This window comes from Mobula hypostoma, chromosome 14 (genome assembly GCF_963921235.1).
Source record: "Mobula hypostoma chromosome 14, sMobHyp1.1, whole genome shotgun sequence".
Lineage (NCBI taxonomy): Eukaryota > Metazoa > Chordata > Chondrichthyes > Myliobatiformes > Myliobatidae > Mobula > Mobula hypostoma.
In genome coordinates, this window is record NC_086110.1 from 18573010 (window position 1) to 18589226 (window position 16217).

At 39.6% G+C, this 16217-nt stretch overlaps 1 protein-coding gene across 1 annotated transcript in view; it reads right to left on the reverse strand.

Annotated features, from left to right (window-relative positions):
* The window catches only part of rspry1 (ring finger and SPRY domain containing 1), a 71781-nt gene that overhangs the window by 28961 nt on the left and 26603 nt on the right, over positions 1–16217 (reverse strand). Inside the window, exons 2-5 of the mRNA XM_063066737.1 lie at positions 16097–16149; positions 5072–5184; positions 4281–4407; positions 2193–2251 (exon numbers count right to left, since the gene is read on the reverse strand). Of these exons, the coding sequence (XP_062922807.1) occupies positions 2193–2251; positions 4281–4407; positions 5072–5184; positions 16097–16149 (352 nt within the window). The remainder of the gene's footprint in view (positions 1–2192; positions 2252–4280; positions 4408–5071; positions 5185–16096; positions 16150–16217) is intronic.

The window sequence follows — 16217 nt, forward strand, 5'->3', positions numbered from 1 at the left end:
GGAGTCAATTGTTAAAGATGTGGTTTCAGAGGCACATGATAAAATAGATTGAAGTTAGCATGGCTTCCTTAAGGGAAAAATTTGCCTGACAAATCTGTTGGAATTCTTTGAAGAAATAAAGAATTTCTTAAATAAAGGATAAAGGATAAACAAAGGAGAATCAGTTGATGCTGTGTACTTCGATTTTCAGAAGGCCTTTGACAAGGTGCCACACATGTGGCTGCTTAACAAGTTAAGAGCCCATGTTACTACAGGAAAGATACCAGCATGGAGAACCCTTTGACTGATTGGCAAGAGGCAACGAGTGGGAATAAAGGGAGCCTCTTCTGGCTGGCTGCTGATAACAAGTGGTGTTCCCACAGCAATATGTTGGTACTGCTTCTTTTTACATTATATGCCATTGGTTTGGATGATGGAATTGATTGATGGCTTTGTGGCCAAGTTTGCGGATGATACAAAGATAGGTGGAGGCGCAGATAGTGTTGGAAAGAGGATATAGAAGGGCTTACGACAGGTTAGGAGAATGGGCAAAGAAGTGGTCGATGGAATACAGTGTTGGGAAATGTAGGGTTATGCATATTGGTAGAAGAAATAAAAGGGTAGACTATTTTTTAAATAGCGAGAAAATTCAAAAATCCAAGATGTAAAGGGACTAGGGAGTCCTTATGCAGGATTCCCTAAAGGTTAATTTGCAGACTAAGTCAGTGGTGAGAAAGGGAAATATTTCGAGAGGACCAGAATATAAAAGCAAGGCTTTATAAGTCATGGTGAGGCCTCACTTGGGAGTATTGAGTGTAATTTTTGGCCCCTTATCCAAGAAAGGATATGCTGACATTGGAGAGAGTTCAAAGGAGGTTCACAAATATAATTCTGGCATTGAAAGGCTTATAAAATGAAGAGGGTTTGATGGCTCTCGGCCTGTACTCTCTGGAATACTGAAGAACGGGGGGAGGGAGGGTGGGATTTCCTCATTGAATGTTGAAAGGCTTCAGAGTGTGGAGAGGATTTTTCGAATTTTTTGGATTAACTTGAAAATTTCTGTTCAACCAGACAATACATAGACAGCTAAGAACTAATGATATTAAAGCTAGAAGTCATGAGTACTGCAGGAAATTGACAGATTTTGGATGAGTATCTTTGAGGGGGCAGAACAGATGAAAAATTGAAAAATTGATGTCCCCTATGGATAGATTCTTGGAGGACAAAGTAGGCAATGGCACAGATGCAGAGAAAAAGCTTTTACTCATGGTTCACTGCACAACTTATGAGTCAAAGGCAAATTTATTGTCATATGCACAAGAATATGTATGCACAAAGCAATGGAAACAGCAGCATCACCGGCATATATAGCATCAGCTGCACATTTACAAGGAACACAAATTATACAAAACAAAAATAAATAACGCCTATTGTAATGCAAAGTGGTCATATTGAGACAAATGAGTGACGGGAAGTAGCTGTTCTTGAATCTGGTGGTGTGGGACTCCAGGAATCGGTAACTCCTGCCTTATGGTAGTTGCAAGATGGCATGGCCTAGATGATGGGATCTTTGATGGTAGATGTCGCCCTCGAGTTGCCTCACGTAATTGATGGTGTCAGCGAGATATTGGGCTGAAGCAACTACTCGTCGCAGCTCCTTGCATTCTTTAATTGTTCAGTTAAGATGTATTAATTGATACTGTAAGTTAAAAAGTGCCTCAGAAATCAATGAACATGTTTAGGCTGTGGGTGAATTGACTGATCTCTATTAATATATGTCTTGAATAATCCTGACTTGGGTGACAAACTGATATTGCATACTCAGTAAAGTAATCCAGCATTTCAGTGATGCACAACCAAGATGACAAGCAGTGATCTGGCTTGATTTAAACCGTCCCAGAATTGTAGCAATTGTTGGCATTTGTGCCTTGAAGCCCTGGAATATCACCTATAAACCTTTGCACCCCATTTGCCCAAGATGCTCCTTAAATCATCCACATGATTCAAACCTTTGGTCATCGCTTTCTTGGTTCAGTCAGGAACTATAATGTTTCAACCAAAATGAAGCCCATTTAATATCATCTGTGCAGTTTTGCATGAACTACAATATGTACAAATCAGTGAATAAACACCAAAACTGCTCCCAATTATAATATTAGTAGATGAAATAGAACTACTAAATTGCTCAGTTCATTTAAAATCTTCGTACTCACCAAACTTTCCAGTAAATATTCCAAAGTGCCCGGGCTGAGAAGACCAATGCTGGCAGGACCTACAAGTGTTGGAAGCCTTATTAAAGTAACCTTCTGTCACAACAATTTAATCGGTTTATCAGAAATTAATGGTGACTGCTGTACAAAAATTTAGGGAATTTCAGAAATGATCATTCTTTAAATTTCAAAGTTAACTATTACTGTTCTTGAATGTACAAGTTAAAGCACTGCATTAGAAAAACACAATTTTGGGTTACATTTGACACTTTCCATTCCATGTCACACCCATAATAAAGCAGTGCACAATTCACCCAAGACTGATGTAATTACACTGCAGAAACACTTCAGGGAGGTTGTGCAATGTCAATGCAGCCTTTCATTGGACCATTTAAGAGAAACTACTCAGAATACGTAATTGTATGTACAAAATAAAGGAAGTTTTCAATTTGGAAAATACCTATTCAATCTATTCTTCAATGGCAGTCATTGTGAAAACAGAAAATACACCTCTGAGAGAACTAATCAGGCTATTTCTGTTTCCTCACCCTTTCTGAAGTACAACATATTACTTTGCATGATGCTAAAATATTTGAAGACTACATATTGCCTACCCATGCTATAACAACAATGAACTACAGGAGTTAACCTTTATGTATAAAATGCCAGCAAGTTTCCCAAGCAATTTCACAAATCATTTAAATAATCAATCACATTGGCATGGTAACTATGGGCAGGAGGGAAGGGGAGAACAACTGATGACATTATCATAAAAATATCACTAAGCAGGGATACTCACAGAAAACAAACAGCTGGATTATTAATTAGATAATCGGGTTTCGAATTCAAACAAAAGTCAAAGTAACATTTGATATGCAAACAACAGGAATTCTGCAGATGCTGGAAATTCAAGCAACACACATCAAAGTTGCTGGTGTTTTACATACATAAGCACAAGAGATTCTGCAGATGCTGGAAATTCTTCCAAAGCAACACACGCAAAAATGCTGGGGAACTTAGCAGGTCACGTAGCATCTCTGGAAATGAATAAATAGTTGATGTTTTGGGCCGAGACCCTTCTTCAGGACTGGAGTGAAAAGGGGAAGACCCCAGAATAAACGAGGACGGGTAGGGGAAGACAGACTAGCTAGAAGTTGATAGGTGATATTTGCTAGCTTTATCCAGATTAGACCTGACATCCAAATGACTATTTACTTTTATCCACAGGACTACCACAGGGGTCTGGTTTTTCACACAAAAAAGCAGGGAAGTACTTTAAAAACTTCTGTACTCTGCAAGTAAAATAATAACGATGAACTACGACACCTCAATACTGAAAGGCAGTAATCTTCTATAATCCTAACTCCAAAAAGGGTAGTAATTACTGAAAATATGTTGCTTTGAAAAGATTCCCTTTCTTCTCCTTAAAGCAGCTCACAGAACCTGCTTAAAGATAAACAATATCTGCAGGATTTAAAACAGTCATACATATTCGAGAAAATTACAGCCAACAGACACCTTGGGAAATTGAGTAAACAATGATACCAGACATTTGAAAGCGCACATTTCTCTTCCACTTCCATACTGACCACTTAGAAAAATATTAGAATAAGCAATAAGAATATGTATTGCAGGTTGTGCCCCTACAAAAATTGTGCACAATATACAACTGGATCAGTGTGTGAAAATGCTATAGATAACCTTTGTATTCACTATACAATAATAGCAATCCTACACAACTTGCTCAAAATCTACCCTCTTCCCCACCCCCACCCCAACCCTTCTCACATTGGCAAATCAGACTTGCGTAATGAATGCCAAAGATATTCAATTAGGCATAATTTGGTACTTCAAAAATAACTGCTCCTGAAGTTGGAACCGCAGGACTGGTTCTTTCACAATTTACTTCTCTTCCTACCCTGTCCCCCACTTCCCTCCCCAGTGTTGAATGGCACCAATTTCCACACATTCTGATTGCACAAGAGAATTTAAGACTAACTCAAGAACTGGACTTTGTACGTCCCTGTTGACCATTACCTCCACCCTCTACCGAATGCAAAAGAAGGTAGAGAATAAGAATGGTGCCCATACCTGCAAGCTTTTCAGCCAGACATCCCAGTACTGCAGTGGTGTTGCGATGTTTAGCTGGATTGCAGGCATCCCGTTTTGCTAGAGATGCACTTAAATTCAACATTTCTGATAGCTTCTGTAATGCATCCTAACAAAGGATAAAAATATTTGACATTGTTTTATTAATTTAAATAATTACAAATTGAACAATTTCCATGGAAAATTTTGCTGTTGCAAATGTACTCAATTTACTCAAAATCCCAATCTCCTCAAATACAAAACTTTGCCAAATTGGGACTTGTATATTATAATGGTATATTATATTATACCATTATAATACACAAAGGTATGCATTACTGATAATGATTATGGTGTGCTATCTATTCTTAAGTTAGTCCAGTTTACGTTTATTTTATATCTTTTGCCCTTTTTTTATGTTTACATTTTAATGTGCTAATCTTTAGGAAGTGGTATGCACTTTATAACATGCCTAGAAGGGTGCTATGGTAGCACAGCGGTTAGTGCTATGCTATTGTAGCTCAGGGCGTTCGGAGTTCAATTCCAGCGCCATTCTGTAAGGAGTCTCTGCATGCCCTTCCCATGGAATGCATGCATATTCCCTGGCTTCTCCTGTTTCTTCCCATAGCCCAAAGATATACCAGGTAGGTTAACTGGTCATTGTAATTTGTCCTGTGATGAGGTGTAGGGTTAAATCAGTGCTGTGGGGGTCCTGAGGTGGCAAGGCTTGAAGGACCCGAAGGGACTACCCTATCGCTAACTAAAATAAATAAAATTAGTCAAGAGCTACTCACTTTGGTTGGCAGTGGACACTCATCAAGCAGTAATGTAATGACAGCTGGCCCCAGTGGATCTTCTAGAGGGATAACTCTAATCAGCGACTGCACTACTTCCAGCCAGCCTTCATCTGTCACCACAAAACAGAATGAACATTAAATTCAACTCACTGTAAGTCAATTAAATATGCATATTTTCAGAAAGTCTCATTTTCACTTTGGATGGTGTTGAGTCTGACTGTTTTGTCACTTGCTTTGCAGTTTAACAATTAATTATCTGCTTGTATTTTAAGTAGCCCCAGTGGTTCCCAACCTATTTTATGACATAGACCAAGGGATCCATAGCCCCAAGGTTGGGAACCCCTGCTTTATATACATAACAGTTTAATATGCCTTTAATTGTTACACAAAGTATAACTCTAGAAAGCTCTGTATAAAGTGAATAATTGTTTATCTCGTAGGTTAACTTTTTACTGCAGTATTGACCAAGTACTTTCTAATTGAATTATTATCTCTAGATTAGAATGGAATTTTCCTCATCTCTATGGGTATAAAATAGCTGTTTTGTGCTGGGTACCATATTCTTATCCTTGAATCTTAGCTTTCCCTGTCACTGTTGTTCAGTTTCCTCAGTTCTATAAACTCGTAACAAAACAATTGTGCAGCAACAAGTTGTGTGCCTTGTTCCTGACTTCTGAATAAACCTTGGATTTAAACACCAGATTCCAACAATGGTTTTATTTAGGCAATGCATGGAGGAAATCTATTTAATTACATATCCCAAAGCCTGGATTTTAAAAAAGAATTTTTCTTTTCAATTCAAATGAGTAGGAACACAAGATTCTTTTATGACCTATGGACATTGTTCAAATTACAGCATCAGCTAACTACACATTAGAATCCAATGGTTCTATCCATTTTAAAGCTGTGTGACCAACCACAATACAACTTACACCAATCACTGAATGATAGCAATGCAATATGATGGATGTTGCTTTCCTATGTCAGCATTTCATATAGATGTGCTCAATGGTTGGGATGGCTTTACCTGTGATGGACTGGGCCATATCCACTATTCTTTTGTCAGATTCAAGAGCATTGATATTTCCAACCAAGCTGTAATGCAGCCAGTCAATACACTATCCACTATACATCTACAGAAACCTGTCAAATTTTTAGATGACATAACAAATCTTTGTAAACTCCAATGGAGTGGAGGCATTCCAATGCTTTCTATGTAAATGCAGGGCGCAGGACAGGTCCTCCAAAATAATAACACCGAGGACTTTAAAGTTAATGACCTTTTCCACCTCTAATCCTTCAATGAGGACTGCCTCATTGACCTCTGGTTTCCTTTTGCTGAAATCAATAATCAGTGCCTTGACCTTGTTGACATTGAGCAACAGGTTGCTGTTGTGGCACCACTCAGGCAGATTTTCAATCTCCATCCTATATGCTGATTCAACACCACCTTTCATACAGCCTATGACAGTGATGTCATCAGCAAACTTGAGTATGGCATTGGAGCTGTGCATAGCAACACTGGCATTAAGTGTAAAGTGAGTAGAGCAGAAGGTAAGCAGACAGCCTTTTGGTGTATCTGTGCTGATAGAGGTCATGGAGGAAATGCTTTTGCCAATTTGAACTGACTGGGGTCTGCAAGTGAGGAAATTGAGGATCCAATTGCACAAGGAGGAATTGAGGTGAAAGTCTTGGAGCTTATTGATCAGTTTTGAGAGAATGATGGCATTGAACACTGAGCTGTTGTCGACAAAGAGCATCCTAATGGATGCATTTTTGCTGTCCACATTTTCCAGGGTTGAGTGAAGGCCCATGAGATGGCATCTGCTGTAGACCTATTGCTCTATTAGGCAAATTGGAACGGATTCAAGTCACTTCTCAGGCAGGAGTTGATGTGTTCCATCACCAACCTCTCAAAATACTTCATCACTGTGGATGTAAGTGCTACTGGTTGATAGCCACTGAGGTTAACATGTTATTTTCTTCTTCTTAGGCACTGGTATATGCGAAGTCTGCTTGAAACAGGCGGGTACCTCAGACTACTGAAGCAAGAGGTTAAAGATCTCAGTGAAAACCTTGCCTGGGTCAGATGCCTTTCTTGGATTCACCCTCCAGAAGACTGCTCACACATCAGCCTCTGAGATTAAAACCCAGGATCATTGGGGGCTGTGGGAGTTCATGATGATTGCACCTTGTTTGATCAAAGCAAGCATAGAAGGTGTTGAGCCTCAACTGCAAGTGAAGCCCTGTTGTCACCTACTGAAGGGTCTCGGCCCTAAACGTCGACTGTACTCCCCCCCCCCCCCACCACCACAACAGATGCTGCTTGGCCTGCTGAGTTCCTCCCACATTTTGTGTGTTGCTTTAGTAAAGTCTGTGACATCCATGGAGTATTTATTCAAATCACAACTGAGTCCCTAAGCAAGGCCCAATCCACCAACTCTCAAAACAATCCTGTAGCCGCTCCTCTGTCTCCCATGACCACCTCTTTGTTGTCCTAATCTCTAGAGCTTTGCCCTTTAGCCTCTGCCTGTATGCAGGTAGAAGGACAGCCAAGAGATCCGATTTACTGAAATGCAGACTGGGCATGGAATGGTAGACATTCCTTATCTTAGTATAACAGTGGTCCAGTGTGTTGGGACCACTAGTGCTACAGGTTATATGCTGGTGGGAATTGGGCAGGGTTTCCTTGAAACAAACCAGTTTGAAGTTCCTGTGATTTGAAATGCATTGGGATAGACTGTTTCTTGATTGGAGATGGCATCATGAGGAAGATAAAAGACAATAGGGGGAGAAAAAAGTGACTGTAGTTCTCAACTATGCAAATCTTATTAACAGCACAACCACTCTGATTGGACAATTGATCATGAGGCACAGTTGTAGGCCTGATTTAAGAGACTTTTTAAAAAAAATATATCAAGTCCTATGCAGGTGCAATCTTTATTAATGGAAGAAAGATTTCTCAATGCCACTGCTCAATGAACATTATCTGATTGGAAACACTGCTACTTTTCTAATTAAGCAATACATATTTTAATTGTAAAGTGTGCAATATGCATATTAATTTAAACCACCTTCAGAAATAAAACAAGATGAGTCCAACGGTTCTGTTAGTCACCAACCTACAAAACAGCTAGCCTACACAACACACACACAAAATGCTGGAGGAACTCAGCAGGCCAGGCAGCATCTAGGAACAGTACAGTCAACGTTTCGGGCCCAGGGTTTCAACCCAAAACGTCGACTGTACTCTTTTCCTAAATGCTGCCTGGCCTGCAGAGTTCCTCCAGCATTTTGTGTGTGTTGTTCAGATTTCCAGCATCCGCAGGTTTTATCTTGTTCTTAGCTAGTCTACACATCTGGCCCATTTCGACCCATTAAACCAGATTAACACAACCAATACTCTACACCTCATTAGTACATACATAAACTCAGAACACCAGAATTGAAGAGATTCTGGGAATGACCAAGTCAGGGACACTTTCTTCTCAATGTCCTAAAGAAAATAAAAGCCAAGTAACATTGCGCATAAACCTGTTTGCCATTTGTACCAACAACAAAGGTTTTTTGCAAATGTTCACTGTTTATGAATGTCTGCGAGAATCTACACCACTGTTCAAACTGGTAATGTGCACTATAAAGATGCACAAGAATCTCCACTACAATTTATTAAACCCACACCACTTATCAACATGCTCTATTATGTCTATTAAATCCAAACAATTGCAGGTAGATTTTCACATGTGGCACAATTCTTTCAACCTTAAAATTAGATAGGAAAACCTTAAAATCAGATTTTGAACATCAATTTTATATGTTACTAGAACAGTGCACACTCCTATTTGTGATCATTGCTGTCATCCTACTTATCAATTAGAAGTTCAAAATTAAACATTTTGCTTGACAGCTTCAAAAGGAAAGCTCTAAAGAGGGAAGGTTAAAAATAAAAACCAATAAAACCTGGGCTGGCACAAGATTTTTAAGTTTTTTCCCATTATTAGAAGTAGAATTCCAGTCAGCTTAGTCTTGCGTATCCTACACTGGCGATTATGGACAAAACAGGGAAAAGCTTCCAAACCTAAATTGGCACTTGTCCTGACGAAGGGGCTCGGCCCGAAACGACCACTGTACCCCTCTTCCTAGAGATGCTGCCTGGCCTGCTGCGTTCACCAGCAACTTTTGTGTGTGTTGCCTGGCACTTGTCCTTCTGCTTGGTTAATTAATACTTAAAGCATATTACAGAAACCTCAAATATTTGGTCATTATTTACTCCAACACTTGCAGTTCAAGTTTTAATTAACTGGACTACAGATAGACTGCATATGCTCAATGGTACAAACCATACGGTTAACAAATTAAAAAAGGCAAAAAAGTAGCTCCAAATATTAGTGTCTAACCACTGCAATTAATGCAACTGTAAGCAAGTATGTATTTTATTTAGAAATACAGCACAGAATAGACCTTTCCAGCCCTACAAGCCTCACCACCCAGCCACCCATCTATTTAATACTCTCCAAATCACAGGACAATTTACAATGTCCAATTAACCCACTAACCAGTTGTCATCTTTGGACTGCAGAAGGAAACTGGAGTACCCAGAAGAAACCCATGCAGTTCACAAGAGAACTTCTTATAGGCCAAAACCATAACTGAACCCTGAACTCCAGAACGCCCCGAGCTGTCAAAGCATCATGCTAACTGGTTTGATACTGTGGCGCCTACATTGTCAGGTATGAATCTTGATGTCAACTACCCATTCACAAAACAGTTTTCAATGTTTAAATGTGGGCAAGTGACAAACTACTCAGCTTGTGGAACTTACTACAGCTAGTTGAAGTAATCTCAAATCTCATGGAAAAAATATGTTCTAAACTTCCATCTTACAGATTTCTCCACAATATACATGGGAGTAATATGAAACTCAATTTATGATGCTATCAGAGCATCTTGAATGAGATATGAAGTTTAAATTATCTTTGAATACTTGCTCTTCTACTGCTAACATAAGAGCTACAAGTGATTGACACCTGGAAGCCTATCTGTTTATTCACACAGAAACCTGAAGTGTTGAGTTTAAACACTCAAAGTGAGTTTCAGATTAGATAATATAAGGAATGGACAAATAAAACTAGGTTCTCAGAATAAGGTCAATGGATTAATGAGAAGAACAGTAGTGGAGTGGGAGGCAAAAGCACACAATTTTCTCCTAGCAGAGAAAATCAAGTCTTTGGTACAGATTTACTATGTTGCAGAAGTGACACAAGTGAACCAACGATCTAAGTAGACAAGGTGAGGAGGTCCTGAAGAGAGGTTTTAGGGAGCTCCGTAGAGAGCTGAAAAAACAGGACCTCCAGGATAGTAAACTCTGAACTGCTACCTGTGCCATGCACCAGTAAGAGCAAGAATAGGATGATTTGTCAGATGAATGTGTGGATGAGGAACTGGTGCAGGGAACAGGGGCTCAGATTTATAGATCATTGGGATCTCCTCTGGGGAAAGTACCACCTTTACAAAGGGGGCAGGTTACACCTGAACCTGAGGGGGACCAATATCCTTGTGGGCAGGTGAGCTACAGCTGCTCAGGAGGGTTTAAACTAATTTGACAGGGGGATGGGACCCTGAGTGATAGAACTGAGGAAGAGGTAGTTGGTTTACAAACAGAGGCAGTGTGCAGTGAGACTCCCAGCAAGATGAGGCTGGTAATAGGGCAAAATTGCAATCAACAGGATCAGCTGCAATGTAAAAGATGGACTAAATCAAAAGGGTGAATACAGTATTGAAGGTATTATATTTGAATGCACACAGTATACGGTGTTGGATACCACTGCTTTTTATATTACTTTTGATAAAATTTATACTTAACAATCTCATGTATTTTTCACACTCACTGGCAGAAAGTGGTACAGGTGTCCCCAGCTTTTCAAACGTTCGCTTTACGAAACCTCACTGTTATGAAAGACCTACATTAGTACCCTGTTTTTGCTTTCAGAAGGCGTTTTCACTGTTACGAAAAAAATTCAGCGCGCGATAAAAAACAGCGCGCGCCCCGAGCAGCCGCCCTCCCCGGATTCGGAACGGCATTCTCGCCAGTGTTGCTTTAACACGAGCCTGTGAGCAGTCGTTTGCAAGATGAGTTCTAAGGTATCAGAAAAGCCTGAAAGATCTCGTAAGGGTGTTACACTTAGCGTAAAACTAGACATAATTAAGCGTTTCGATTGTGGTGAACGAAGCAAGGACAAAGTGAGTTTGGCTTGTGGAAGCTGACGAAGAAGATGTTGAAGAGGTTTCGGCATCCCATGACCAAGAACTGATAGATGAAGAGCTGATGCAATTGGAAGAGGAAAGGATAACAATCGAAACTGAATGAGTAATGATAACGTACGACTTTAATTTTGAAAGAGTATGTAGGTTTAGGGGATATTTGCAAGATTCTTTGAGTCCTTACAAAGAACTGTATGATAGAAAAATGCGCGAGGCTCAGCAGTCAAGCAAGCCTTCCACATCAGCCACAGCAGACGACGAACCTCGACCTTCGACATCGAGGCGGGCAGTCATAGGAGAAGATGAGCTGCCTGCTCTAATGGAAACAGACGACAAGATGACACCCCAGTGTCCCACCACCCCAACACCCAGGCCGCGGACAGATACTGTACCGATTCGCAGAGAATGCAGCAGTAGCCGGGAGGCACACTGCACATCTTTAAGAAAAAAGCCGAAATAAACATGCTAATTAATTAGGTGCCGCCCCACACGTAATTGGCCCAGATCGCCATTTTTGACTCCCAAATGAACCCCAAGGATCAGAAATTAAACAAAGATCCAACAACGAAATAAGGTAGATGAACTTGTAGCAGTTACAGATTGCATGAATGATGTTATGGGCATCACTGAATCATGGCTGTAAGAAGATTATAGCTGGGAGCTTAATATACAAGGATACACATTGTATCTTATCAAAGGATATGCCAAGAAGGCAGGTGTACAGGGTTGAGTGGGATCCGGGATCAGCCATGATGGAAAGGCAGAGCAGACACGACGGGCTGAATGAGCTAATTCTGCTCCTATGTCTTATGGACAGGTAGGCAGGCAGAAGAAGAGGTATGGCTCTGTTGGTTAAAAAAAATAAAATAAAATCATTAAAAAGAGGTGACACAGGGTCGGAAGGTGTAAAATTGTTGTGGATAGAATTAAGGAACTGCAAGGGTAAAAAGACCCTGATTGATGTTATAAATAGACCCTCAAACAGCAATAAGGATGTAATCTACAAATTACAATGGAATATAGAACATGGATGCCAAAACAGCATTGTTACAATAGTCATGGGGGATATTAATATGTAGGTAGATTGGGAAAATCAGGTTGGTGCTGGATTCCAAGAACAGGAATTTCTAGAATGCCTATGAGACGGTTTTTTTTGAGCAGCTTGTGGTTGAGACCACTAGGGGACCAGCTATTCTGGATTGGTTGTTGCGCAATGAACTGTAATTGATTAGAGAGCTTAAGGTAAAAGAACCCTTTGGGGTAAGTGATCATAATATGATTGAATTCACCCTGAAATTTGAGAAGGAGAAGCTAAAGTCAGATGTATCAGTATTACAGTGTAGTAAAGGGAATTACAGAAGCACAAGAGAGGAGTTGGCTAAAACTAATTGGAAAAGAAAACTGGCAGGGATGACAGCAGAGCAGCAATGGCTGCAATTTCTGGAAGCAATTCAGAGACCACAGGATATATACATCCCAAAGAGGAGGAAGTATTCTAAAGGCAAGATGACACAACCGTGGCTAACAAGAGAAGTCAAAGCCAACATAAAAGCCAAAGAGAGGGTATATCATAGAGCAAAAATTAGTGGGAAGTTAGAGGATTGGGAAGCTTTTAAAAGCTAACAGAAGGCAACTAAAAAAGGGCAAGATGGAATATGAAAGTAAGCCAGCCAATAATGTAAATTATAACATTAAATATGAAAGAGAATGTCAAAAGTTTCTTCAGATATCTGAAGTATAAAACAGAGGCGAGAGTGGATATCAGCCCCTGGAAATTGATGCTGAAGAGGTAATGATGGGCAAGGAAATAGTAGATAAACTGAGTAAGAATTTTGCATCAGTCTTCACCGTGGAAGACACTAGCAGTATGCCAGAAGTTTGAGAGTGTCAGGGAGCAGAAGTGTGTGAAGTTGTCATTTCTACAGAAAATGTACTTGGGAAACTAAAAGGTCTGATGGTAGATAAGTCACCTGGACCAGATGGTGTACACTCCAGGGTTCTGAAGAAGGTGGCTGAAGAAATTGCGGAGGCATTAGCAATGATCATTCAAGAATCACTAGATTCTGGAATGGTTCCGGAAGACTGGAAAATCACAAATGTCACTTCACTCTTCAAGGGCAAGAGGCAGAAGAAAGGAAATTATAGGCTAGTTAGTCTGACCTCAATGGTTGGGAAGATGTTGGAATCATTTGTTATGGATGTGGTTTTGGGGTATGTAGAGGCACATGATAAAATAGACCATAGTTATAGCATGGTTTCCTGAAGGGAAAAAAATTTGCCTGACAAATCTGTTGGAATTCTTTCGAAAAAATAACAAGCAGGTTAGACAAAGTAGAATCAGTGGAGGTTGAGTACTTGGATTTTCATAAGGCCTTTGACAAAATGTCACACATAAAGCTGCCTAACAAGTTAAGAGCCATGGTATTACAGGAAAGACACTCACATAGGTAAAGCAGTGGCTGATTGGCAGGAGGCAAAGAGTGGGAACAAAGGGAGGTTTTTCTGGTTGGCTGCTGGTGACTAGTGGTGTTCCACAAGCATCTGGGTAGGGACCAATTCTTTTTATGCTATATGTCAATGATATGGATGAATGAATTGATGGCTTTGTTGCAAAGTTTGCAGATGACACGAAAACAGGTGGGGGTCAAGTAGTTTTGAGGAAGTAGAGCAGCTACTGAAGGACTTAGACAAATCTGGAGAATGGGCAAAGAGATGGAATAGTGTTGGGAATTGCATGGCCCTGCAGTTTGGTAGAAGAAATGAAAGCATAAACTATTTTAAAAATCTGAGGTGCAAATGGATTAGGGGACTCCTTGTGCAGGATTCCCTAACGGTTAATTTGCAGGTTGAGTGTGTGGTGAGCAAGGCAAGGGTAATGTTAGCATTCATTTCAAAAGGACTAGAAAATAACAGCAAGAATGTAATGATGAGGCTTTGTAAAGCACTGGTGAGGCTTCACTTGGAGCAATTTGGGGTCCCTTAACTTCAAAAGAATGTGCCAACACTGGAGGGGGTTCAAAGGAGGTTCACAAAAATTATTCTAGGTTTAAACGGCTTGTCATATATAACTGCCTTTGAAGGCTCTGGGGCTATACTCACTGGAATTCAAATGACTGAGGGGTGATCCAATTGAAACCTATTGAATGTTGAAAGACCTCGATAGAGTGAATGTGGAGAGGATGTTTCCTATGGTGGGAGAGTCCAAGAACACAAGAGACAGCCTCAGAATAGGGGGGTGTCCTTTTAGAATGGATACGAGGAGGAATTTCTTAGGCAGAGAGTGGTGAATCTGTGGAATTCGTTGCCATAGGTGACTGGTTATATTTAAGGCAGAGGTTGATAGATTCTTGATTAGTCTGGGTATGAAGGGATACATGAAGAAGCCAGGAGATTGGAGCCGAGGGAAAATGAATCAGCCATGATGAAATGGCCAAGCAGGCTTGATGGGAAAACAGCGTAATTCTGCTCCTGTATCTTGTGGTCTCATGAAAAAAAACTGTAAACTCAGCTTGTTTGAATTGCGTTGTTTCAGGAAGGAAACCATTTGTCCTTGTGTGGTTTAAACTACTTTGGACTGCAATCTCAAGTCAGTGCAGTAGCCTCTTAATTATTGCCTCAAGTGGCATTGTATGTTATTCAATTTTATTTAAAACGCTACTCTAGCAATTCAAGACAACAAACCATAAATCAGGCAATACATACCTGATTTTTTTAAAGAAATGTTACAACTGCCTGGAAATGCCCTCATTTTTCAAAAATCAACCATCTAACCCAGAGCAGGAGAAAGTTCCACCCATCGCAGCAATGGGTGTGTTTCATTCATTTTAACCACTTGCACTTGTTTTTAACTCAATTTCACCAATAAGTAATCATCAAACCCAGAATCATTCCAGTTATCATGGCTTTGTATCATACAAACAATATTATCGAAATTACAAATTGTATGCAGCTCTACTGAAAGGAAGGCCACTTACACTGAGCGTTAATTTTTTTTTAAAGTTTTCAAATTTCCAGAGTAAAACAAACCCTACTTTCAGCACTAGAAGTATATATCATAAGATAAAGCCCCATGTTCTAAATTGGCAATGTGGGCCAAACATATTCTGTTAGACATATAAACACACGTATTTCAGTTCAAATCAATACATTTTTTTCTAAAAGCATTTAAATTGGCTTAAACTTCATTCTCAAATAAATGCCCTTCCACACAAAATGGTTGAGAATATCAGTTGCATTGACATGGAGGCTAGATAATTATGTGTGGAAATGAATATAAAAGTTAAAAATTGGAATGATCCAAGGATTTAAAAACACTCAACTGGTCTTTCTAAACTGTAAAATTTCATATAAGTTAAAAATACTACAATTTCAATCAATTATTTATAAACTTTGTTTTGCTATTATTTTTCAAAAAATTAATGCAATTTTTACTTCATAATTTTCAGGAAAAATCATAGCTTTATCATTAGAAAGCTACTGAAGTGAGACTATAATCCGAAGAAAGAGGTGGGGTGTTTAAGAAATCTGAGAAATCAGTCAAATAATGTTTCTAAGGGAGGAAATGAAACCAATGACATATGCAGAGTCAGTGACAGATCCATGAACTTCAATTGGGTTCACAGCAATGAGTGCAGCTATTAGTGAGATGTCTTGTTTCAAAGCTTTATTTTGTACATTCTAAGCAATAAGTCACTGAATTAGTTATTTTATTTTCAACACAGTTTGTATTCAGTGATCGATTTAGTTCAGTTCAGAACTTACCTGTTTCTGCCATTTCATGCAAAGTGATCATTGAATATGGAGGCTCTTGATCACTAAAAGAAACAAAGAAATGGTTCAGCATACCACACCAGAAGCCACAATCCCCAGATACTATCATTGC